The 20,760-nt window shown below is 36.3% G+C and overlaps 4 protein-coding genes and 1 pseudogene across 6 annotated transcripts in view; all 5 read left to right on the forward strand.

Annotated features, from left to right (window-relative positions):
* The first annotated feature begins 4,925 nt into the window (after nucleotides 1-4,925).
* On the forward strand, nucleotides 4,926-5,858 carry LOC102237003 (olfactory receptor 1D2-like). Its single transcript, XM_005801254.1, has one exon. The coding sequence runs from the start codon at nucleotides 4,926-4,928 to the stop codon at nucleotides 5,856-5,858; it is 933 nt and encodes a 310-aa protein (XP_005801311.1).
* Nucleotides 5,859-7,851: 1,993 nt separating this feature from the next.
* LOC102237259 (olfactory receptor 11H6-like) lies at nucleotides 7,852-8,784 on the forward strand. The gene has a single exon (XM_005801255.1). It carries the CDS (start codon nucleotides 7,852-7,854, stop codon nucleotides 8,782-8,784), a length of 933 nt encoding a protein of 310 aa, XP_005801312.1.
* A 1,462-nt stretch (nucleotides 8,785-10,246) lies between these two features.
* Nucleotides 10,247-11,176, forward strand: LOC102237522 (olfactory receptor 11H6-like). The gene has a single exon (XM_005801256.1). It carries the CDS (start codon nucleotides 10,247-10,249, stop codon nucleotides 11,174-11,176), a length of 930 nt encoding a protein of 309 aa, XP_005801313.1.
* A 1,915-nt stretch (nucleotides 11,177-13,091) lies between these two features.
* Nucleotides 13,092-20,760, forward strand: part of LOC111609283 — an 85,995-nt pseudogene continuing 78,326 nt past the window's right edge.
* The window catches only part of LOC102232610 (double-stranded RNA-specific editase 1-like), a 129,815-nt gene continuing 123,355 nt past the window's right edge, over nucleotides 14,301-20,760 (forward strand). For 2 of the 3 annotated variants that reach the window (XM_023336483.1, XM_014469597.2), the window contains exon 1: nucleotides 14,301-14,486. The gene's annotated coding sequence lies outside the window, so the exon portion shown is untranslated. Of the gene's footprint in view, nucleotides 14,487-14,777; nucleotides 14,903-20,760 lie in introns of all 3 variants that reach the window. The other variant, XM_023336484.1, reaches the window with a different exon arrangement.

Consider the following 20,760-nt stretch of genomic DNA (forward strand, 5'->3'; position numbering starts at 1 on the left):
TCCTGTGATATTTTTAGGACAAATCTAAACAATCAATCTGTAACATGTTATACAATCAACGATGTTTTATTTCATTTTTAGATTTAACTCAATCGCTGATTTAAAAAAAGACTAACTTTTCTATATCCCCCAGGTCTAAATCCTGACGTGTGTTAAGGATTGCGTGATTGTGGATGTGCTTAGAAAACTGTGTGAAGCTTGAATTATTCAGAGCAATGCTTAAGAGTGCAGGAGGATCTGATGTACTGCTCTCCTTCAAGTAATAAAACTCAGAAGAACCATTTCCAAAACCTCCCGATTTCACCTGGAAAAGACAAGCGTTTTGTTGTTGACTTACCATTCAGAAACCACTTACTGCATTCTTGATGACTGCCACTGAAGCTCTACTTCTGCTTTTCAAAGATGTATGAATGTATAACTTCACATCTGTTTGCAGATGTCGGAGTGTAAACTCTGAGTTGGGAGTGTGTGGAAAGCAGCAGCTTATTTGGATTTAAAGTGATGAAGCCATAAATGAGGCTCATTCTGAAAGTAGCTCAATATAGGCAGAACTGACCATACTGAAATGTCATATTCTAAGAATGATTTTGTGCAAAAAATTTAATGAACATGCTTGGTATAGCTCAGAGACCTAACCTGTTCAAGGAAGCATAATGGTCACCTTTAAGTCTATACCTACTGTACCTCCTTGTAGATAAGGCTTAGCTTCTCTCCACAGTCCTTATAGTTTAATCTGATGTTACCATCCGTGAAGCTCAGCAGAGCCATGCAGCCCCTCGGCTTCAGGACCCGATCAGCCTCAAGCAGAAACCTGGTCGGGTCGAACCAATGTGCTGCTGAAGCTGCTGTCAAAAAGTCTACAGTGCCATCCTCAAAAGGAAGTTCTTTAGCTGTCCCCTTACTGAAAATGTACCGCAGAGAGACAAGCACATAAATTTGACAGAAGGCTAGAAAGAAAAAACAAAGAATTGTGTAACGCTATATTATGAAAACTATAAAATTAAATGTCAGCTCAAATTGAAAAAGAGGTTAAATGCCTATTGAGTATTCTAACAGAGTATTCAAACTGTTCTTGACTGATTGTATTCTTTCCTCACTCAATTACTCAGAAAAAAAAAATCTGCGTGTAATGATGGACTCAGACCTTAACTTCCAGAGACACATAAAGACATAAAGGACAAATTTTCCATTTTCTTGAGAAACTCATCCATGCATTTATTTTTAATCAAATTCATTATTGAAAGTGTCTTCACGGGTCTTCCTCAAAAGTTAAACAACGGCAGCTGATCCTGAACACTGCTGCCCACATTTAGCCTAAAACCAGAAAATAGTGGAGATCGCCCAATTCTAAATCCTTAACTAACTCCCTCAGAGAATAGACTTTAAAATATATTTGTTTGTTTATAAATCACTCAAAAATCATACAGCTGACCTCTGCCTACCAGTATGTGATGTTAACGTGTCCCGACACGGCCCGGGCCTCCTTCAGTTGGCAGTCGCTGATATCAATGCCAACCACTTCTTTGAAGTGTGCCGCAATTAGTCGAGTATGCTGACAATCAGGAAGATCTGACAAAGAACCTCTACTTCTTGTTTAAATGTCCTGTGCTTCCCACTACATTCAGTCATTCATGAACTGATGGTGGCAACCTACTGATTGTAGCCAGAGCTGCCCTGAGGCAGTCTGACAGAAGTGAGGTTGCCATACACTGGCTGCCTGATCACCACCAGCAGGTAAGAAGTGACGTGTCTTGCCTATGGATACAATGACTGAGATGGATGGAGCAGGGGAACCAACTGTGCAGCAGCCTCGATTCTGTCAGCCAGCCACAGGGTAGGGTTGCCACAATCCATGTACATTATTGGGTGAATGACTTCATGTAGTCTGAAACGCTTTGGAGTCCTCTGGACAAAATAAAGCGCTGTAAAAGAGTAGGCCATTTAACAGATCATTTTGACAGGCCTACTTACTCTTTAGAAAGCAAATAAGTGTTTTACTTTCATTGCAACACAACGGCTCATAAAAACAGAAGCAAAAGCAAACATGATTAGGCCAGCCATACTTTGTTTCTTTCCAGTTCTTTGTCAAGATTGTTGTTTTGTTTGACCATTTGCTACTAGGAAAACTATTTTTTAAGTTCTGCACGATGGGCCTTAGAGGAAGCAAAGTGTGCTTAATTGCACCTGAGGGATAATAATAATGACCTATTGACCATTTCCAAATGAGGCAGCGAGCATAATGCTATCCCAAGGGTTCTCATTAAGTTTTAAAATATCAAAGGAATTAACTTAGATATACATTTCTCCTCTGCTTAAAATGTGTATCAGCCTTGTACACTGAGGCATTGAATCCCAAAAGTTGTGACTCACTGTCTTTGTTTACTTGTTTGATCACCTAGAGAGGTTTTCTACAGTACAGAGCAGAGACATTAAATAATCAGTAGTCAATTGACATTATTCACTATAAACAGTGCCAAAATTATTCATATCCCTTGAACGTTTTCATACTTTGTCACAGTACAACCAGGTATTGCTATATTGTATTTGAATTTGATGTGACAGACCATTAGAAAGTAGTGCCGAATTTAGAACTGGACGGAAGTGGTTCAGATGTGTACAAATAAAAATTTGAAAAGTGTGAAAAGTGCATTTTTATACACCTCTTTTTACTCTGAAACCCCTAAATAAAATCTATTGTTTTTATTATTATATTACCATGTACCTGTATTTACTCATTCTATTATTATCTTTGTTTACTTATCTAATGTTTAGTTTATGCTTCTTTGCTACATATTCATTTGCTCATTTGATTTGTTATACTAAGGATCATTTTGCATTTATTGATTTGATTTATTGTTTACTTATTTGTTGCTGATGATCTATATTTCAAGACATAGAATTGTGTAGTGCAATGGGCATATAGATGGTTGAAGTGGAAGCTAACACATGACACTTCATGGTATGTGAGAAGATTAAAGTTTATGTGTCTTTTCCCATCATGAGATGAGGCTTGGGTGCAGCAGACAAGGATGCATTGTTTTGGGGTTTTCCAGAGCTGAAGAGACCATCACCCAACAAATGTGTAAACATGTGTGAAGAAGTATAAATAGTCACAGCAGCTCTGTGTTAGTGGAAGCTTCAATACTTGCATATTGTACCTTATAGTCTTCTCCTTGATCAAGTACAGCCTTGAATAGATACATTTGTGAGTATGTGTTTGATTTGATTCTGCCTTGAATGTTTCCTTAATAGTAATTTTCTTGACACTCTGTCATTATATTAAGGGGGCTCTCCAGCATCCATTTAAAAGTTAAGTTAATTTTAATTTCAATGTAGCATCATATTTAAGGTTAGCTTTTCTTTATCCCTCAAGCTTCTTTTAAACAAACCAAATATCCTTGGGTTAAATAGCTCAGTGTTTCCCAGCTATAGTCCTCAAAGTGTCACTGCCCTGCATGTTTTAGATGTTTCACAACTGATGTAAATGAATCCAGTTCATCAAAACCTGTCGATCCGAAAAGCAAGTGTGTTAAAGCAAAGAAACACCTAAGGCATGCAGCACGCTTTGAGGACCAGGTTGGGAAACACTCATATGTAAATATTCTATACTTTTATGACACAATTACATGTAATTTCTGTTACATGGCCTACTCTGCTCTCTGAGTAGCAAAACAGAATACCATCCAGCTGTGTGGAGTAAAGACGCTCAATGTTTAGCTGCAAGAGAACCAAATACCTATAAATCGATTCATCCTGTTCAACTTGAGATTAGATGTCATAATGGGGGTTGATGCAGAATATGTCCAAAGTAAACGGGGCCACCTAAGAGTTGATTAAAAAGAATACAAGAATACATCCTCAGTGGGACTTTGTCCAGGTGGAAATATGTTGCACAGGACCACTCAGTAAGCTCCAGTTTAATCTAAAGATACACCAGACAACTTATCATATGAAGGAAATTGCGCTGCCTTCCAACCGAGCCCCATGCAGAAAGACACTTAGTCATCACATGCGGCAATGCTATCGACTGATAGATGGTGCGTTCAGGCTTCGTATGACTTTGGACTGCAGGTCGGAAAATGGCGTCACAGCTCAGTTAACCTTTTCCTCATCACTCATTTTGGCTGCGATAACCTTTCTCTGGAACCAGATTAAAGTGACAAAATTTTCTTGTTGGTGGTGAAATGGCAGATATGTTGTGTCCTATTTCCCATATATAGAATTGGGCAGTAACAAGGTACATTTTCTCAGTTACATTTACTTGAATAAAAGTTTTGGAAGCGTACTTTTAGAAGTAGTTAATATAAAGCAGAATCTCTACTCTTACTTTATTAAAAGTACTGCACCAGCTCTCTGTAATCAGCTTCTTGACTATCTCTGATTCATTCAATGACTGCAGAGTCACTGTTTTGTTCTGGAAGTCTGAAGTGTACAAAATTAAAAGTACTGCACAGAATACAGCCCCTTGTGTGCCCCAGTGCTCCTAACCACCTGGTGAAACAGACTACCCTTCAGTCTCACACACTGTGGTCTGGTTGTCAGGTAGTCATAGATCCAGGTGATTGTCATCTGTGTCTTCTGGAGTTTCCAACATAGGAAATCAAATTCATATAACTGGATATTCAAGAATCTCCAGAACTTCCTCAGATGTCAGTGCTAAAACAGCTTTCCATAGTTTCTTAATTGTTGCTTATTGCCCCTGAGATACATGACTCCTTTCTGTCCTTGTTAAAACAGATAATATTCATGAAGTTGGAAAATCCCACCCTTGTTTTTTTGTGTTGGAAAGCACACTGATTGGCTGCTTGGAAATCCTTGCTCAGCTGATTCTTAGTCTTACTAAAGAGTGCAAAGACGCTTGACTTGTCATTTGAAGAGAGTTGTTTGCCTTTGAAACAATAGACACGTGTCTTAACCCTAAAACAATGAATAATGTTTCAACAATTTCAGTGTTTTTTCTTTCAGGTCTCAATGAAACGAGTCGGAATCACAGATCAGCTCTCTTCTTTCTCAGTTTGATGTGTTACTGCATAACTGTCCTTGTAAATGTTTGTCTCATTCTGATCATCATCTTGAATAATGAACTTCATGAACCAATGTATATTCTGCTCTGTGCTTTTTGCATGAATGCACTTTATGGAACAGCAGGTTTCTATCCTAAATTTCTGTCAGATCTGCTCTCTCCTGTTCATGTCATCTCTTATTCAGGATGCCTACTGCAGGCTCAGGTGTTGTACTCCTTCGCCTGCAGTGATTTGTCCATCCTTGCCCTCATGGCGTATGACCGGTATCTGGCTATATGTCGACCACTGGAGTACCACTCTGTCATGTCGGTGCAAAAAGTCATGAAGCTGGCGTCCTTTTCTTGGTTAACATCAGTTTTCATTGTTGCAGTCAACATTTTTCTAACATATAAACTAAAGTTATGCAGTCCATATATTAACAGACTTTTCTGTGTAAATTGGAGCATTGTGTCACTGGCATGTTTCTCTAATGAAACCTCTATTAATGAAATTGTTGCAAATATTACAATACTAATTTATATTCTTCATGGTTTCTTCATTGTTTGGTCATACATGTATATCATTAGAAGATGTGCCAGTTCTATAGAAAACCGGGCAAAGTTCCTGCAAACATGTGTGCCACATTTAATTTCCTTGTCCACCTTTATTCTTACTATTTTGATTGATATTATTAATAATCGACTTAGTTCTGCAGATTTAGCTAAGACTTTGCAAAATTTTATTGCGATGGAATTTCTTGTCATTCCTCCCTTGATAAATCCACTCATTTATGGTTTCAAACTGACCAAAGTTAGAAACAGAATTATTACTTTTGTTACTCTCAGATATAAATAAATTTAAGCACATTTCTTTCAGATGTATTAATAAGCAATGCTTTCATAAACTTTTATTTACTTTGATTTTTGCTTTCTATTTAATTTGTTTCTGCTCAGAAATGTTTTTCTTTAATTCTTGTTCAAAATTTGACTTCAGAAATGTTTCATCTCAAATGGTTTTATACTTTGATATTCTGTGAAAATAAAAATGTTAAAAAATAATGTTGCATATAATAAGACGGTATGTTTTGTCAATCTAATCAAGGCTCGGAAGGCAGCTGTGGAAATTATCTGTGGAAAATATTGCTTACATGACAAACCTGACAATATAAATATTTTAGCTGTTATTTGGCTGCTTCATGTTGCAGGATATTATTTTACACAATTTTCTTCTTTTTCAATAAGTTGCATCTTTGCTGACTAAAATCAAATTTAAAAATGGGGGGACAGGACAGGACCGATCAGCGAGCTCCGGTAAGAAAAGAGGAGGCGGACTATGCGTTTATGTAAATAACAGCTGGTGTACGAACTCCACAGTAGTTGTTAGCCACTGTTCTCCAGGCGTGGAGTTCATCACAATTAAATGCAGACCCCGATACCGCCATTCTACTCACTGCGTTTACATAGCACCGGATGCTAACGCTAGCTCGGCCGTGGGACTCCTGCATGATACTATCAGCAACAACCAGAACAAGTTCACATCGCCTCTGGGGACTTTAATCATGCTGACCTGAAATCAGGCCTCCCCCTCCCCCTCCCCACTATGGAACAGATTTACACTTCCAGGCTCCACAAGAAAGTTTTGGACATTTTAAATGACTCTTCACACCCTGGCCATGGTCTCTTCCAGCTGCTGCCATCAAGCAAGAGATACAGAGCAATAAAAACCAGGACAAATCGCCTAAAAAACAGTTTTTACCCGATGGCAATCATGGCACTAAATTCAAAGGCATAAGAACTTCTGCTCTTGACACCACTTTGTTAAAAAATGTAAATTCTGTTGCGACACCTCCAGGCGCTGCAACCATCTTCTGATGTCTATTTATTTCTCATTTTGTACCATTTATTTCTTAATCTTTTTTATGTATGTATGTATATTGTACATTATGTATATACACATATACACATTTTAAGTAGAGCAAATCTCAATCTCGTTGTAATCTGTTGATGACAATGACAAATAAATCTTATCTATCTAATGTAGGGCAAGAGTCCTGAAACTTTTAAATGTGTCCCTGGTTCAACATGCCTGAACCAAATAAGTGAATTACTTCCTCAGAATGCAGTCAAGTTGTCCAATCTTGCTAATGACCTGATTATTTGGTTCATGTGTGTTGAAGCTGAGATAGATACATTTATAGTTTTGTTTTTGATTTTAAAAAAATTTAGCATCCTAATTTTATCCATGTTTCACAGAAATTGTTATTTTATTAAAAAAAATAATCGTATTATAGATGTTTTCTGTTTTTCTATTAATAATATGTTAAGGTTATGTTATTAGTTTTAGAATAATATATAAATGCATGTATTTTATGTTTTTTCTCCTCCATATTTATAAAGCAGTTTTGGATACCATTAAACCATGCCATTTCCACTAATGTAAGCAATTTGTGGGAACTTCTTCTTTCTCATGACTAGTGACTTGAATGGCAACAGCAAACACTAGAACATGGAAAGATATTTTCTATCAAAAAGAGACCAATAAATAGTCAGAAAGGACAACAAAATAACTAAAACACAAACATATGTGGATCATGATGTAAGTTGCCTTTCGTGTGGATTAAATGGTAGTTTTACTCCAAGGAGTTGATTTAGGTTCAATCTAGGTGTCTGTTTCTGTAGAGTCAAGTGAGACTTGTTGAAGCTTCCGGTGTTCTCCCAATCAATGAGCTGCATTGCTAGAAAGGAGGGTTATTGGCTGGTTTGAAATCCCACTGCAACTGTAGGTTTTGCTATATTCAACAGACAAACATTAGAGATTGTTACTGAGCTGGTTACACTTCTCAACCAAGATGAACAATGTTTCAGCTATTTCAATGCTTTTTCTCTCAGGTTTAAACGAGACAAGGAATTACAGATCAATTCTTTTCTTTCTCACTTTCTTGTGTTACGTTATAATCATCCTTGTAAATGTTTGTGTTGTTCTGACAATAATTTTGAATAATGAACTCCATGAACCAATGTATATTCTGCTCTGTGCTTTTTGCATGAATTCCATTTATGGAACAGCAGGTTTCTATCCTAAATTTCTGTCAGATCTGCTCTCTCCTGTTCATGTCATCTCTTATTCAGGCTGCCTTCTGCAGGCTCAGGTGTTGTACTCCTTCGCCTGTAGTGATCTGTCCATCCTTGCCCTCATGGCATATGACCGTTATCTGGCTATATGTCGACCACTGGAGTACCACTCCGTCATGTCAAAGAAAAGAGTCATCACTTTGGTTTGTCTCGCCTGGTTAACACCTTTCTTCATTATAGCTGTAAGCACCTTATTAGCTTCTAGGTTGAAGCTATGTAGCCAGTATCTAAACAGACTGATCTGTTTGAACTGGAGCATTGTTATGCTTGCTTGTTTTCCAGCTGAAACTATAATTAACAGCATCATTGGAAATATTACAATAGGTATTTATGTTCTTCACAGTGTTGTCATTGTGTGGTCCTACATGTTTCTTATCAAAACTTGTGTAGGTTCTATAGAAAACAGGAGAAAGTTCATGCAAACATGTGTGCCACATTTGATCTCCTTGTTCACTTTTTCTGCAACTTTACTTTTTGATGTTATATATATTCGATTTGAGACCAATAATTTACCAACAGCTCTTAAATACTTTGTCTCAATAGAATTTCTCATCATTCCTCCTATAATGAATCCACTGATTTATGGTTTCAAGTTGACCAAAATAAGAAAAAAACTTCTAAGTGTGGCAGCTATGAAATGCAGTCTTTAAAATTCTGTTTTCCCTTTACATATTCTTATGTTAAAGTTCTTTCTTTTAATTCCTTTAAGTTTAGCCATGTTTTCTCCTTTTTAACTTATAGATAGTTTACGGTGATATTATATAGGTAAAAATATTATTGAAATGTTATACTCCCTAAGTGAAACACATACACACAGGCTGATGTTTTCAAGCCTTTATTTCTGTTAATAATAGTTATTTTCTGTGTACAACCGCTGAAAACACCTTTTTGATTGGAATATTACATCAGACAAATAAAAAACATTTTCAATGTAGAAATTTGGGCTTAATGAAATGTTTGTTTAGCACTTGCTTCAGGATTGTTATTTTAAAAAGGTATTTTTAATCTGGCAAACAAGACTCATCCAAACCCACATTCCGATGTATTTATAATTATTAAGTGGCCATATCTTTTTTTTCTTCTTTTGTTCCTAACTCAATGCATAATTGTATTGTATTGGATGCAACCAGGCAATAGTTTGAATTATAGCTGCAATTTCTGTAATGCTCTTTTCCTCATACTTAGCTTTGTTTAGTTCAGCATTACCCTGGTTTTTTCTTCTGCTTTCATCATATGTGAAGCACTTGGTGTTAATTTTGTGTATGAAAAGTCATCATCTATAGATAACGACTGATTAATCCCACAAATGACAAACATTTGTAAAATGCAAAAATATATATAGAAATTCTATACAACATATTTTATACAACTCAGTCTGTCAAATACTGTGTGCAGGCTGGCTGATAGAATAAAAACTTGTCAGCGTACTTTGATAGGTCAGATTCTCAAATATCTTATACCTCTGTTCAGTGATACAGTATTTAACTCCAGGAGCATCAAACTCTGTTTTGTTTTTTATGATTTTAATCATTTTTGTTCAACCCTAACTGATAATCCTGAACCACATTTAGCCTCCTGCATGACATTACACTTAAAAAAAATGATGTAAATGTAAGTGAGTGGTTTGTTCCCCACTCAAAGTAAATATAAGAGATAGCTTATGGATGGCCAACAAATTAAAGAGACATGCATGCAACACAAAATGAGAAAATCATAGTGGTGGATGATGATATTACAGATTCCCCCAGTCTGAGAGAGACTGAAAAAGGACTGTGTACAAAAGTAGGGAAAAGACAGCATTTTAGCTTGTTAGCTTAATATGCTGACAAAATAACAATGTTTCCTCCAGAACTTTCTCACCTATCCTGTTTGGCCATCCTCTAAAATTGTTGTGCAATTATAGTACACTTCTTGGTCCTCTTCGAGATGTTGATGTCTGCCCCTGTGGAATTAATTATGAGTCAGTAACCCTTCACCCATTGAATGAGCAACAGTGCATGAAAGAAAGTTTATTGGTTGATTTGAAATCCCAGACCTACTGTAGAATTTTTTCATTTCAAAAGAGAATCTCATAAATGAGCTGGTTACAAAGCAGATCCACATGTCTTAACAATGAACAATGTTTCAGAAATTTCTCATTTTTTTCTCTCAGGTTTAAATGAGACAAGGAATTACCAATCAACTCTTTTCTTTCTCACTTTCTTGTGTTACGTTATAATCATTCTTGTAAATGTTTGTGTTGTTTTGACTATAGTCTTGAATAATGAACTCCATGAACCAATGTATATTCTGCTCTGTGCTATTTGCATGAATTCCCTTTATGGAACAGCAGGTTTCTATCCTAAATTTCTGTCAGATCTGCTCTCTCCTGTTCATGTCATCTCTTATTCAGGATGCCTTCTGCAGGCTCAGGTGTTGTACTCCTTCGCCTGCAGTGATCTGTCCATCCTTGCCCTCATGGCATATGACCGTTATCTGGCTATATGTCGACCACTGGAGTACCACTCCGTCATGTCAAAGAAAAGAGTCATCACTTTGGTTTGTCTTGCTTGGTCAATACCTTTCTGCATTATGGCTGTAAACACTATCCTTGCATATAGGTTGAAGTTATGCAGCCCATACATTAATCGAATCATCTGTTTGATCTGGAGCATTGTTGTGCTTGCTTGTTTTCCATCTGAAATGACTGTTAACAGCGTAGTATCATATATTACAATATTAATTTACGTAATTCACTTTTTGTTAATTTTGTGGTCCTATATGTTTCTCATCAAAACTTGTGTTGGTTCTTTAGAAAACAGGAGAAAGTTCATGCAAACATGTGTGCCACATTTGATCTCGCTGTGCACTTTTTCTCTAACTATCCTTTTTGATGTTATATATATTCGATTTGGCTCAAAAGATTTACCTCAAACAATTAAAAACTTCATTTGTATAGAATTTCTCATCATTCCTCCTATAATGAATCCACTTATTTATGGGTTTAAGTTGAGTAAAATACGAAATAAAATTTTAAGTGTGGCCACTATGAAAATGAAATAATGCTTTTCTAAAAAAAAATCTCTCACCATTTTTGATGAAGTAATGTCTTGCCATTTTTAAACTGTCTTTTTAGAGGCAAAATAAAGAGTCCACAATTATAAGCATAATTTGTCTTTTTAAAGACTGATGCAACAAATTCTTCCTGTCAGTAATTTATGTGTTAGAATCTGTTTTATGTGCAATGCATTTTTTTGCTTTGTTTTATTGTTTTAATTAATACATTTCTACAACTCTACATGTCTTACATAAATGTAGATTTTTAATCTACCTTAATTTAGGCTCTGTTTCATTTTTTTAAATATTTATATTTAATTTTAATTACATTCTTTTCCCATTTTCACTTAATATTGTTGATCTAGAATTCAGAATCAGTGCATAAAGCATAGATGTCTCGTCATCATTATCAGTAAATATTTCCTTTCCTCAGTCATTTTAACCAACATTGCCTCTGTAATTTTTGGTATTTCCCATGCTTAGCTTTGTTAGCTTATCTTTGTTTTGATTTTTTTTTGTTATTATTTTATTTCCTTCCTATTTTTATATCACATGAAACAATTTCTGTTGTGCTTTCTGTGTATGAAAACTTTTTAATAAAGACTGACTAACTGAAAGATGACAGCACTGTCAAGTTTTAATTGAACTAATTAGGACAGTGTACATTAATTAACACATTAACAATATGCCTGTATTAAAATACGCAGGGTGAGCTAAAATTTACCAGCATAATTTTCTAAGACAGATGCATTTATAAATTTGGTTCTTCATCTTGGAATACAACTGTCATAGTTTTTTGGGGGGGGGGGTTGCCTGTTCTTTTTCACTGTTGATGCCTCAAGTGACCACTGGAGGGCAGAGATGACCAACAGAGCCGGCCCTAGGCATTTGGGCGCCCTAGGCAAAATATGTGGTGCCCTCCCACCCCCAGCACTCCCAACTAAATATATTAGACAACTGTCAGAATATTGTACATCATGTAGCATTGTTTTACAGCAAACATGTGTAAACAAAGCTCCATGATAGATGCAATAAAACACCAAAAAAGTAATGAAAAATAAATACTACAAAATATAGCACAATTAAAGTCCTTCCACATCCTTTTAATCCACTGCTGTTTATACAGAATTTGTGATTTAAGAGTTGATTTTGTCTCAAATCACACAACCACCTCTCATTTGCATAATAAGACAGGAATGCATGAGGAAAAGTTAAAATAAGAGACAAAAAATGTAAAAAGAACATCGAAATGAAAAGTCCTGCAGGAAAAAACAAGATAAAAAAATAAAAGAGGTAATTAAAGAGACATAAATTGATCTGTATGAGTAAAAGATAAGGCATTAAAAAATATTTTTAAAAACAGTAAAATTTATAATATAAATGTATAATTCATTGGAACTAAAATGGAAAAATAAAGATGAAGGTAAATTCAGCTATAAAAACATGAGGTAAAGTTCTCATTTTTTTTTCCATTTATTCGTACATTTTAAGCTATTTATATATGTTTTATTTTATTTTTAAAGTCTGTCAGTTTCGGTCATCAATACATTGCTATTTCATTGTCTAATTAATTCTGTTTTTGTGGACATGTATGTGTCCACTACCACTGTCGTCTCCCTGGGGTCAACCTAACCTGGAGAACTGCCCCACCTGTTAGCTCTGGCCATTTGCCTGCTCTGTAATGCCATTGAAATCATCCTGCGTTCCCTCCTTCCCCATCTGTCTTCTCCTGTGAAATCAGTTGTGACTTTGTGAAGCATCCAACTTTCACCCAGTCAATGCTCTGCACTGAAAGAAAGAAGGGTTATTGGCTAAGTTGAAAACCCACAGCTACTGCTGGATTTCCTAAATTCAACAGAGAAGTGAGATTAGACATTGTCAGAGAGCTGGTTAAGGAGCAAAGACCCGTTTCTGAACCAAGATGAACAATGTTTCAACAATTTCAATTATTTTTCTTTCAGGTTTAAATGAGATAAGATATTACAAATCACTTCTTTTCTTTCTCAGTTTTTTTGTGTTACTCTATAATTATTCTTGTAAATGTTTGTGTTGTTCTGACTATAGTCTTGAATAATGAACTCCATGAACCAATGTATATTCTGCTCTGTGCTTTTTGCATGAATTCCCTTTATGGAACAACAGGTTTCTATCCTAAATTTCTGTCAGATCTGCTCTCTCCTGTTCATGTCATCTCTTATTCAGGCTGCCTTCTGCAGACTCAGGTGTTGTACTCCTTCGCCTGCAGTGATCTGTCCATCCTTGTCCTCATGGCATATGACCAGTATCTGGCTATATGTCGACTACTGGAATACCACTCTGTCATGTCAAAGCAGAGAGTCATCACTTTAGTCGGTCTTGCCTGGCTAACACCTTTTTGCTTTATTGCTGTTAACACTATCATTACATCTAGGTTGAAGTTATGCAATCCGTATTTAAACAAAATCATTTGTTTGAACTGGAGTATTGTTATGCTCGCTTGTTTTCCATCTGAAGCTGCTCCCAACAGCATGGCTGGATATTTCACAATAGCATTTTATGCACTTCACTTTTGGTTAATTGTGTGGTCCTACATATTTCTCATAAAAGCCTGTGTAGGTTCCATAGAAAACAGGAGAAAGTACATGCAAACATGTGTGCCGCATTTGATCTCGTTCACTTTTTCACTTACTCCCCTTTTTGATGTTATGTGTTTTCAATTTGGCTCAAAAGATTTATCTGACACTTTTAAGAATTTTAAGAGGAATGAAAATGTTTTCTCATTCCTCCTATAATGAATTCACTTATTTATAGTGTATAAAAAGTGCTTTGTCAATAAAAGCCGACTGATTGATCTACTGTATATATGAGAAATCAGTATCTGTATTACCTCATTTTTGTCTCCTCAGAGACTTGCATTGCAGCCTAGAGAAAAACATAAACATATTTTTTTTATTTTTCATTTTCTTGATTATAAGTTAAATAAAATATATATTATTTTATTATTATACTATATTAATTTTTTGTCTAATTATTTGGACAATATTTCTTTATTACTGCCACAACTTTTTGAACATTTCTGTAAAAATCTGTGCGGTCTCCCCACCACCAGGCGGCGGTAATGTCTCGCCCTCTCCCCTGCAGCAGAAGAAGCGGGCCGACAGCAGCCTCTGAACACCGCAGTGCATGCTACCGCTCAGCCTGCTCCTCTGTTCGCCTTTCTTCCACAGCAGCGACGCCACGGAGGAAAACAGACGTCCTGTCTGTGATTTTTACCCCAAACACCGGAGGACTGCCCGCGTCCTGACAAGTCCGCTCGCTCCCCTCCTGTCTGCCCGCAGTGAGTATTCTGGTTTTTGGTGTCATTTCGGGGCTACAGTGGATGGAACATGGTTCCGGTGGTGTTTATATAATATTAGGTTGGTAATCCTCTACAGCAGCGGCTCAAAATAACGCGAATGATTCACATAAAACATGCTCGTCTCTTCATATAGGCGCCGCAAATGAGCGGGATATATTTACAGCTTGTTGAGGGATTTTAAGTCTATTATAATTGTCAATATTCAGATAATAATAATGATAATAACAATTATTATTATTGCACTCCCCCATCCCCTCCACCTCCACCCAGTTCTGCTCTGTCAGAGCCTGGAAAGGTCCGCTCTGGAGACCGCATCGTGTTCAATTAACGGGGATATGGGAGCATTAAAGCCGTGCTGCCTTCAATGCCGCAGTGTGTGCGGGGATGCTCTGCAGGTATGACCCGAAAAAAGCCTCCTCTCTTTATAAGTCCTTGGAGGACAAAAAAAAAAAAAAAAAAAGAATTAAAGTGTGAATACAGTGCAAGAATGTGGCAACGGCGCTTATTTTCAGACTGCGTTTTGTACATATTGTAATAACAGTTTTATTACTATATTAGTGTGGTTTAATCAGATTATGGTGTTATTTATGCCTAGTTTCTCGTTCCAAGAAATAAGTCAGAAATATTTAATCCACTTTACCCTATAAAAATACAATTTTTGCAGATATTTTGGGAAATCATTTGAATGATCCAGTAAACTCAGGTGACTCTGACACAGAAGGACCTTTCTAATGACCCCTACTTGAAAGGACAAGCAACCTGTGAATTTGTTAAACATCAGATTTTTTCTGGTAATCTCTCATGGTCAGTTGTTAGCAACAGATTTTATATTAATATACATTCTGTTGCTGAAGATTGACCAATTTTGGGAATTTTATTTCAGATAAGCTCATAGTTGTGATGTATTCATGGACCAGTAACAAGGTAATAGGTATTGGTTTATTTCTTTTGGTAGTTTTTAGCATGTTTAAGTATTTTTGTTGAATTATTATCAATTACTATCATAAAAAAATCACCATTAATCAAACTAAAGTACCTCTGAACACCCTCCATCTGGTAGATACTTTTTTTATTTGAGCCATATAACTTTATTTCCCTATATTACTCTATGAGTAGGCTACTTAAAAAAAATTCCTGACTGTCGCAATGAGAATGAAAATAAATCGAAGCAGGGCTGGTATAAAATACCCCATGGGAGATAACCGCTTTTTATTACTGGAAAGAGTCCGGTATCCACGACTGCATAATGTCAAAGTGCCAAAGAGAAGAAATGATCACTGTCTGATAAAGAATGTTTAAAAAGTATCATCACAAAGTGATCCATGTTGTGCAACTCGTGTCTGGGAACGGAATAAACTGGCAAATGCACAAAATGACCATAAGACACCAATAGATGGCGACAGTGTCAGAAAAACCCAATACGTTTTAAAAATTCCTATAGAGAGAACATTCTTAGCGCAGCTAACTGCTAATTTCTTCTTAGTCGAATTTTTTTTTTAATCACATGCTTAAAGTTTAAAGAGTCAGGACAATATAAAATGAATGTGAAAAATCCCTTAAATGCGACTCCAGTATAGTTTCAATTTCTAGTGAAGAGAGGCCATATTTCACATAACTTTGCGTATTTGCACTTAGAAAAATATGCATGTTGTAGAAAGCACCCAAGACACTTTACAGAGAATATAAGAGAGAAAAAATGTTGAGTGCTCATACATCACTTCATCTGTTTACCTTTCAGTTGAAATCCTTCATGCATGTGTTCCTCTGACATAATAATGCATTTAATCTTCCTTTCTGATCTCTTGCCTACATCTCAGCTGGATAGTTCAGCTGCTGAAGTAGGTTACCTTGCAGATGTCATAATGTTTGGCTTCCGCCAAGCCTGATTTATTTCTTATAATCTTTTCAAAGTGGTCTGTAATCTTGTAAAGTGGTCTTAAGCCACAAGACTCCTGTTTTTCTGGAGATCTAACACTTTTGTTTGACATTTTTCCCTCATTTTTGCTTCTGTCATCTTGAAGAAATTCATTTAGGCTTTAATGAAATGCTTAAGCTTATTCACATCAGACCATTTAGCAAACAAACTACTGTTAAATTGGATGATTAGGAATTTTAATGCCATCTACTTGTCACTGAGTTGCAGACTCATCCGTTCCTTTAGGAACATCTATAAAAATGCAAAGCATAATAAAAGTACTAAATTTGCACCATAAAAAGCGAAAAGTGATAAAAAATCCGGAACCTTGTCAAATGGTAATGAAGTATCAAAGAAAGTGAACAGAGTTTTCTCTGCTTTATGGACTATAGATATCCTCCATAAATTGCAAAAAATAAAAACAAACAAATACCTCCACACTTTCCCCTCACTTACAAGAAAGATAATTTTTTTGTGTGTTTGGACATGTTTCCAGTCACTGCAACTGCCATTCTTACTAAGATAAAACTGTTTCAAAATTATAATTAGCATGCTACAGGTGGCATGTCTGTTAGGAAAGGTAGTTCTAATTTAGAGCTTGCGTCTGAGAATGACATTCCACCTGATTTCATCACACTCCAGCTGCAAGTCGGAGAACCAGCGAGTCTGGCTGATTGTTGTTATTATAACTTCTAGCTGATTTTCTTTCTATTTTATGCTTTCAAGCAATGTTCCGATGGCTTAATGAGATACAATCTGAAGAAATACTGAATCTCATTCCAGCGCATACCTAGTCACAACCCTGATTGATCAAGTTTTTCTATGCCTCAGAAATGTATATGTCTATTGCAAGTATTTATTAAATATAAAGTTGTTAAGGCAGAGTATAATGAAATGTGAATTGAAGCCAAGACTTTTTACAGCACTATACGTGCGTATAGTATGTCTTTACTGGAGCTGGATGCAAGATGGATTTATGTTGTAATTATTAGAAACTTTTAATATGTCTTCCAAGAGTGTTCTGTGTTTATTAAAACTGCAAATATGGAAACATTTCACTTTTTAAAGTGCATTTTCAAGACTAGCTCTCAAAAGGAGGCTTTTTTTTCCTGACTATGAAGCTAAAAGTCCAGATTGCTTATTTGCTGAGTTAATTGAGTATTTAGCAGAAACTGGTTGCTACGGTCAGCTAAAACAGAGCACCGTCGAGGCAACCTTGGCAAAAACGGATCAAAGCTGACTACACAAGACCTTACTCTATATTTTACAAAAAGACTGCTACTCTTCTTGCTGAGGTGACACGTTTAAGAGAGGAGAAAACGGCTGAGATCACTCACTGGGGATCTGGTGCCAAACTCAGCGATCAGCAGCGTTGGGTAAACGGACCCACGCAGCAGAAGAAAAGACTGCTAGTAAATTTTCAGTGAATGTCAGTGCACTCTGTCCATTCACTCTCCTGTATGTGAAACCCAGAGGGAGCAGACGAGGTGGCTATAACCTTCACACAGCCCCATGTGGACATGGAAGTCTCTCTCATTGATCTATAGGTTCCCTACTCTAACCCGTGGGCACTGTTGTGTAAACCCTGATGAGTGCACCACAGCTTATCAGGAGGGTAAAGCAAGGAATATTTTTTTACTATCCATCCGTCCGTTTGTGTTTTTGTCTGTTTCTCCCTCAAAGCACTTTGAATTACTCTGAACTTGAGTGATGCCTCCATTCATCCATCAAACCATCTGTCTGTCTGACCATCCATCCATCCATTTGTCTATTATTCATTCATTCATCTAGTTGATTGTCCGTCATCCTATCCATCCAGTCAGTATTTCCAGCAATCTATCATTCATTCTCTGGTCCTTCCTTACCTTGCATATTTTAACAATTCCTGTTTTAAATCCTAACCATTATACACATATTAGTTCTGTAAATTAATTGAAAAAACCCCCCCAAATTAATCACACTCTAGCACTGTGATTTGTCACTATGCTTAATTTTGTAAGCTTTACATGTAAATATGCCAATTTCTCACAAAAAAATAAAAAAACAGGATAACAAGAAAATTTTCAGTTCTAATATTTTTCATATTCAGGAAAGTTTAAAAGAAGTAATTTTGTTTCAAACATTAATTTAAAAAAAAAAAATTATTAATTAGTTGTGCTTCTGTGGAAGAATAATTCATCAATAAAGTGTGTACATAGTATCTTAGTTTTATCCAAACTTCCATCAGGGAAAAGCTTCTGAAAGTTTCTTTTTTTTTTAACTTTCTGGTTGCAATGACTGTAACAAAGCCCTTAGTCTAAATCTTAAAATAAGCTTTGATAATTTTTTCAACAGGTCCCTAAAAGCTTTGATTCTGCCAAAGAGTGATTTCAGATTCTGTGAATACTTGCAAAAGGTTACATTTGGACAATTTCTCCCTTTGGTTTGAGAATTGACTGCAAGACTGATGAGCCGCTGTTTGTAAGTGAAATAATTGAATGGATAGGGTGGATAAAATGAAATGGCTCTGCATTCCTTCTTTCTGGACGCCTTTCCTGAATATGTTTTCTTTTCCCGGCAGAACCTGCAAAAACACATTAGAGTCTCGCCTAATTGTAAAATTGGTTTGACAAAGTTAAATTAATCAGACTTTCCTCAGTGCGACAGTGATTCTCCTGTGTGTCGTGTACAATCTCATGAAGAGTGGTTGAAAAGAAGAAATGCTATCCGTCTGCTGGGAGATAAATTACTTTCCAGAATGTGCTGTAATTGCAGAGGGGATTTCCTTGTGGCGATTGAACATTGTTTCACTTATTTTGGGTCGAAAAGGATTTTAAAGTTGTTTGAAATGAATGTTTCCTCATAGTGAAACCTTATCTCGGCTTATCCCGACCTCTTTTCCTGAAAAACACCAGGCATCCTGTTTTCTTCCGTCTGATTCAGCTGTTGACTTGGATGAACAGCAGCGACAGTCTTGATGTGTTTTACCAGACACAGTTCGTGTGACACTCAGCAGCTTCCATACATCTGATCTGCAGCTTTTTTCTGCTTCCATGTAAAAGTAAGGACAGGTTTTTTAAGCATTGATGTTATATTTGTTGCCTTATGAGACATGGCAGAAGGAAAAATGCTGCAAAATTGAAAACCTATGTGTTAAAAAACTACACTCAATTCAATATATTGCAGAGCTTTATTTAGATAGATTTGGCGAAGCTTTAGTTGTCATTCAGACGGTCTTGCATTTAACGGTAGAATACTCAGTAAATCATCACCCTCCTCCTTCTCAACAATCAATACTTGCTAATTACATTAGTAGAAGTATATTTTCTGATGTTTAATATGTCAGAAATTGTTTAGGTGAGTCTAGAAAACTTCATCTAAGCTGTTTCTTTGCCAAAACAACAGATATCATTCAATGCAGTTTTTTTAACAAAAGAATGTTTTGAAATGGAAATACTGAAATAGAATTTTGTTAAAATATTTTGAATGATCTAATGACTGTTTGCAATGAATACAAAGCAAAGAGACGTTAACCCTGCCATCATCCCAACATTCACCATGATGATAACATTTAGCGTGTTTTCCTAATACCTTGCAGCCCTACATGAAGCTGTGCATCATGTCGAGACTTTGGGCTCCTGTGTTCAGTAGACATTGATCCAGAAGTCTGTATGTTTATGTCTTTTGAGAGGTGAACTCATGCTTTTGTAGAGCAGGTCACAGTTACAGTTGATCAGATAATCAAGGGCATTTGATTATCAGTATTTAGCATAGCAGGTTTTACCTGAACTATTTGCATTTTTTTCAAAACAATAAGCTTATTAAGTAAAAAGGTGTGCATGTTACTGTAGATTTTGCAAAACTCAAAGTTAGAATGCTAAGATTGTCTGCAACCTCTTGAAGTAAATACAATTCTTAAAAGTGTGGCATGTGAAATGTACAAAAGGAGCATTTCTGCTGTTTAAATGTATAGAATGTGGCTTACTGCTCAAACAGGCTGATGGCTGAATTTTCCAGCTGCTTGGCGTGAACACCAGCTCTGTTCATGGCTGACTGCTAACCTGACTCCACTTTAACAGGTAGCGCACCTGGCTGTCCGCATGCAGCTACATCATGTGTTTCTCCACCTCATGTTGGCTACACACAACGATCTGCTCCACATTTCTTATCTGATTTAAACTCGGCTTTTTTTTAGATTACATTTACATTAGTTTTCCAGCTACTTCTCCACTATAACCTCTCTTAGCTGCATTTATTAACATTTGAGTTGCCTGTTTTGCTACACTTTTGTTGTTAGTGTATTCTCTGAATATGAACCCTCTTCTCTTTAATTTGAAATACTTCATATTCAGAGGCAAA

The sequence above is a fragment of the Xiphophorus maculatus genome, chromosome 7 (assembly GCF_002775205.1).
Source record: "Xiphophorus maculatus strain JP 163 A chromosome 7, X_maculatus-5.0-male, whole genome shotgun sequence".
Classification (NCBI taxonomy): Eukaryota; Metazoa; Chordata; class Actinopteri; order Cyprinodontiformes; family Poeciliidae; genus Xiphophorus; species Xiphophorus maculatus.

Bases quoted from the DNA above. Each gene is read 5' to 3' on its own strand.
- LOC102237003 (XM_005801254.1), top strand. From the start codon at position 4,926: ATGAATAATGTTTCAACAATTTCAGTGTTTTTTCTTTCAGGTCTCAAT.
- LOC102237259 (XM_005801255.1), top strand. From the start codon at position 7,852: ATGAACAATGTTTCAGCTATTTCAATGCTTTTTCTCTCAGGTTTAAAC.
- LOC102237522 (XM_005801256.1), top strand. From the start codon at position 10,247: ATGAACAATGTTTCAGAAATTTCTCATTTTTTTCTCTCAGGTTTAAAT.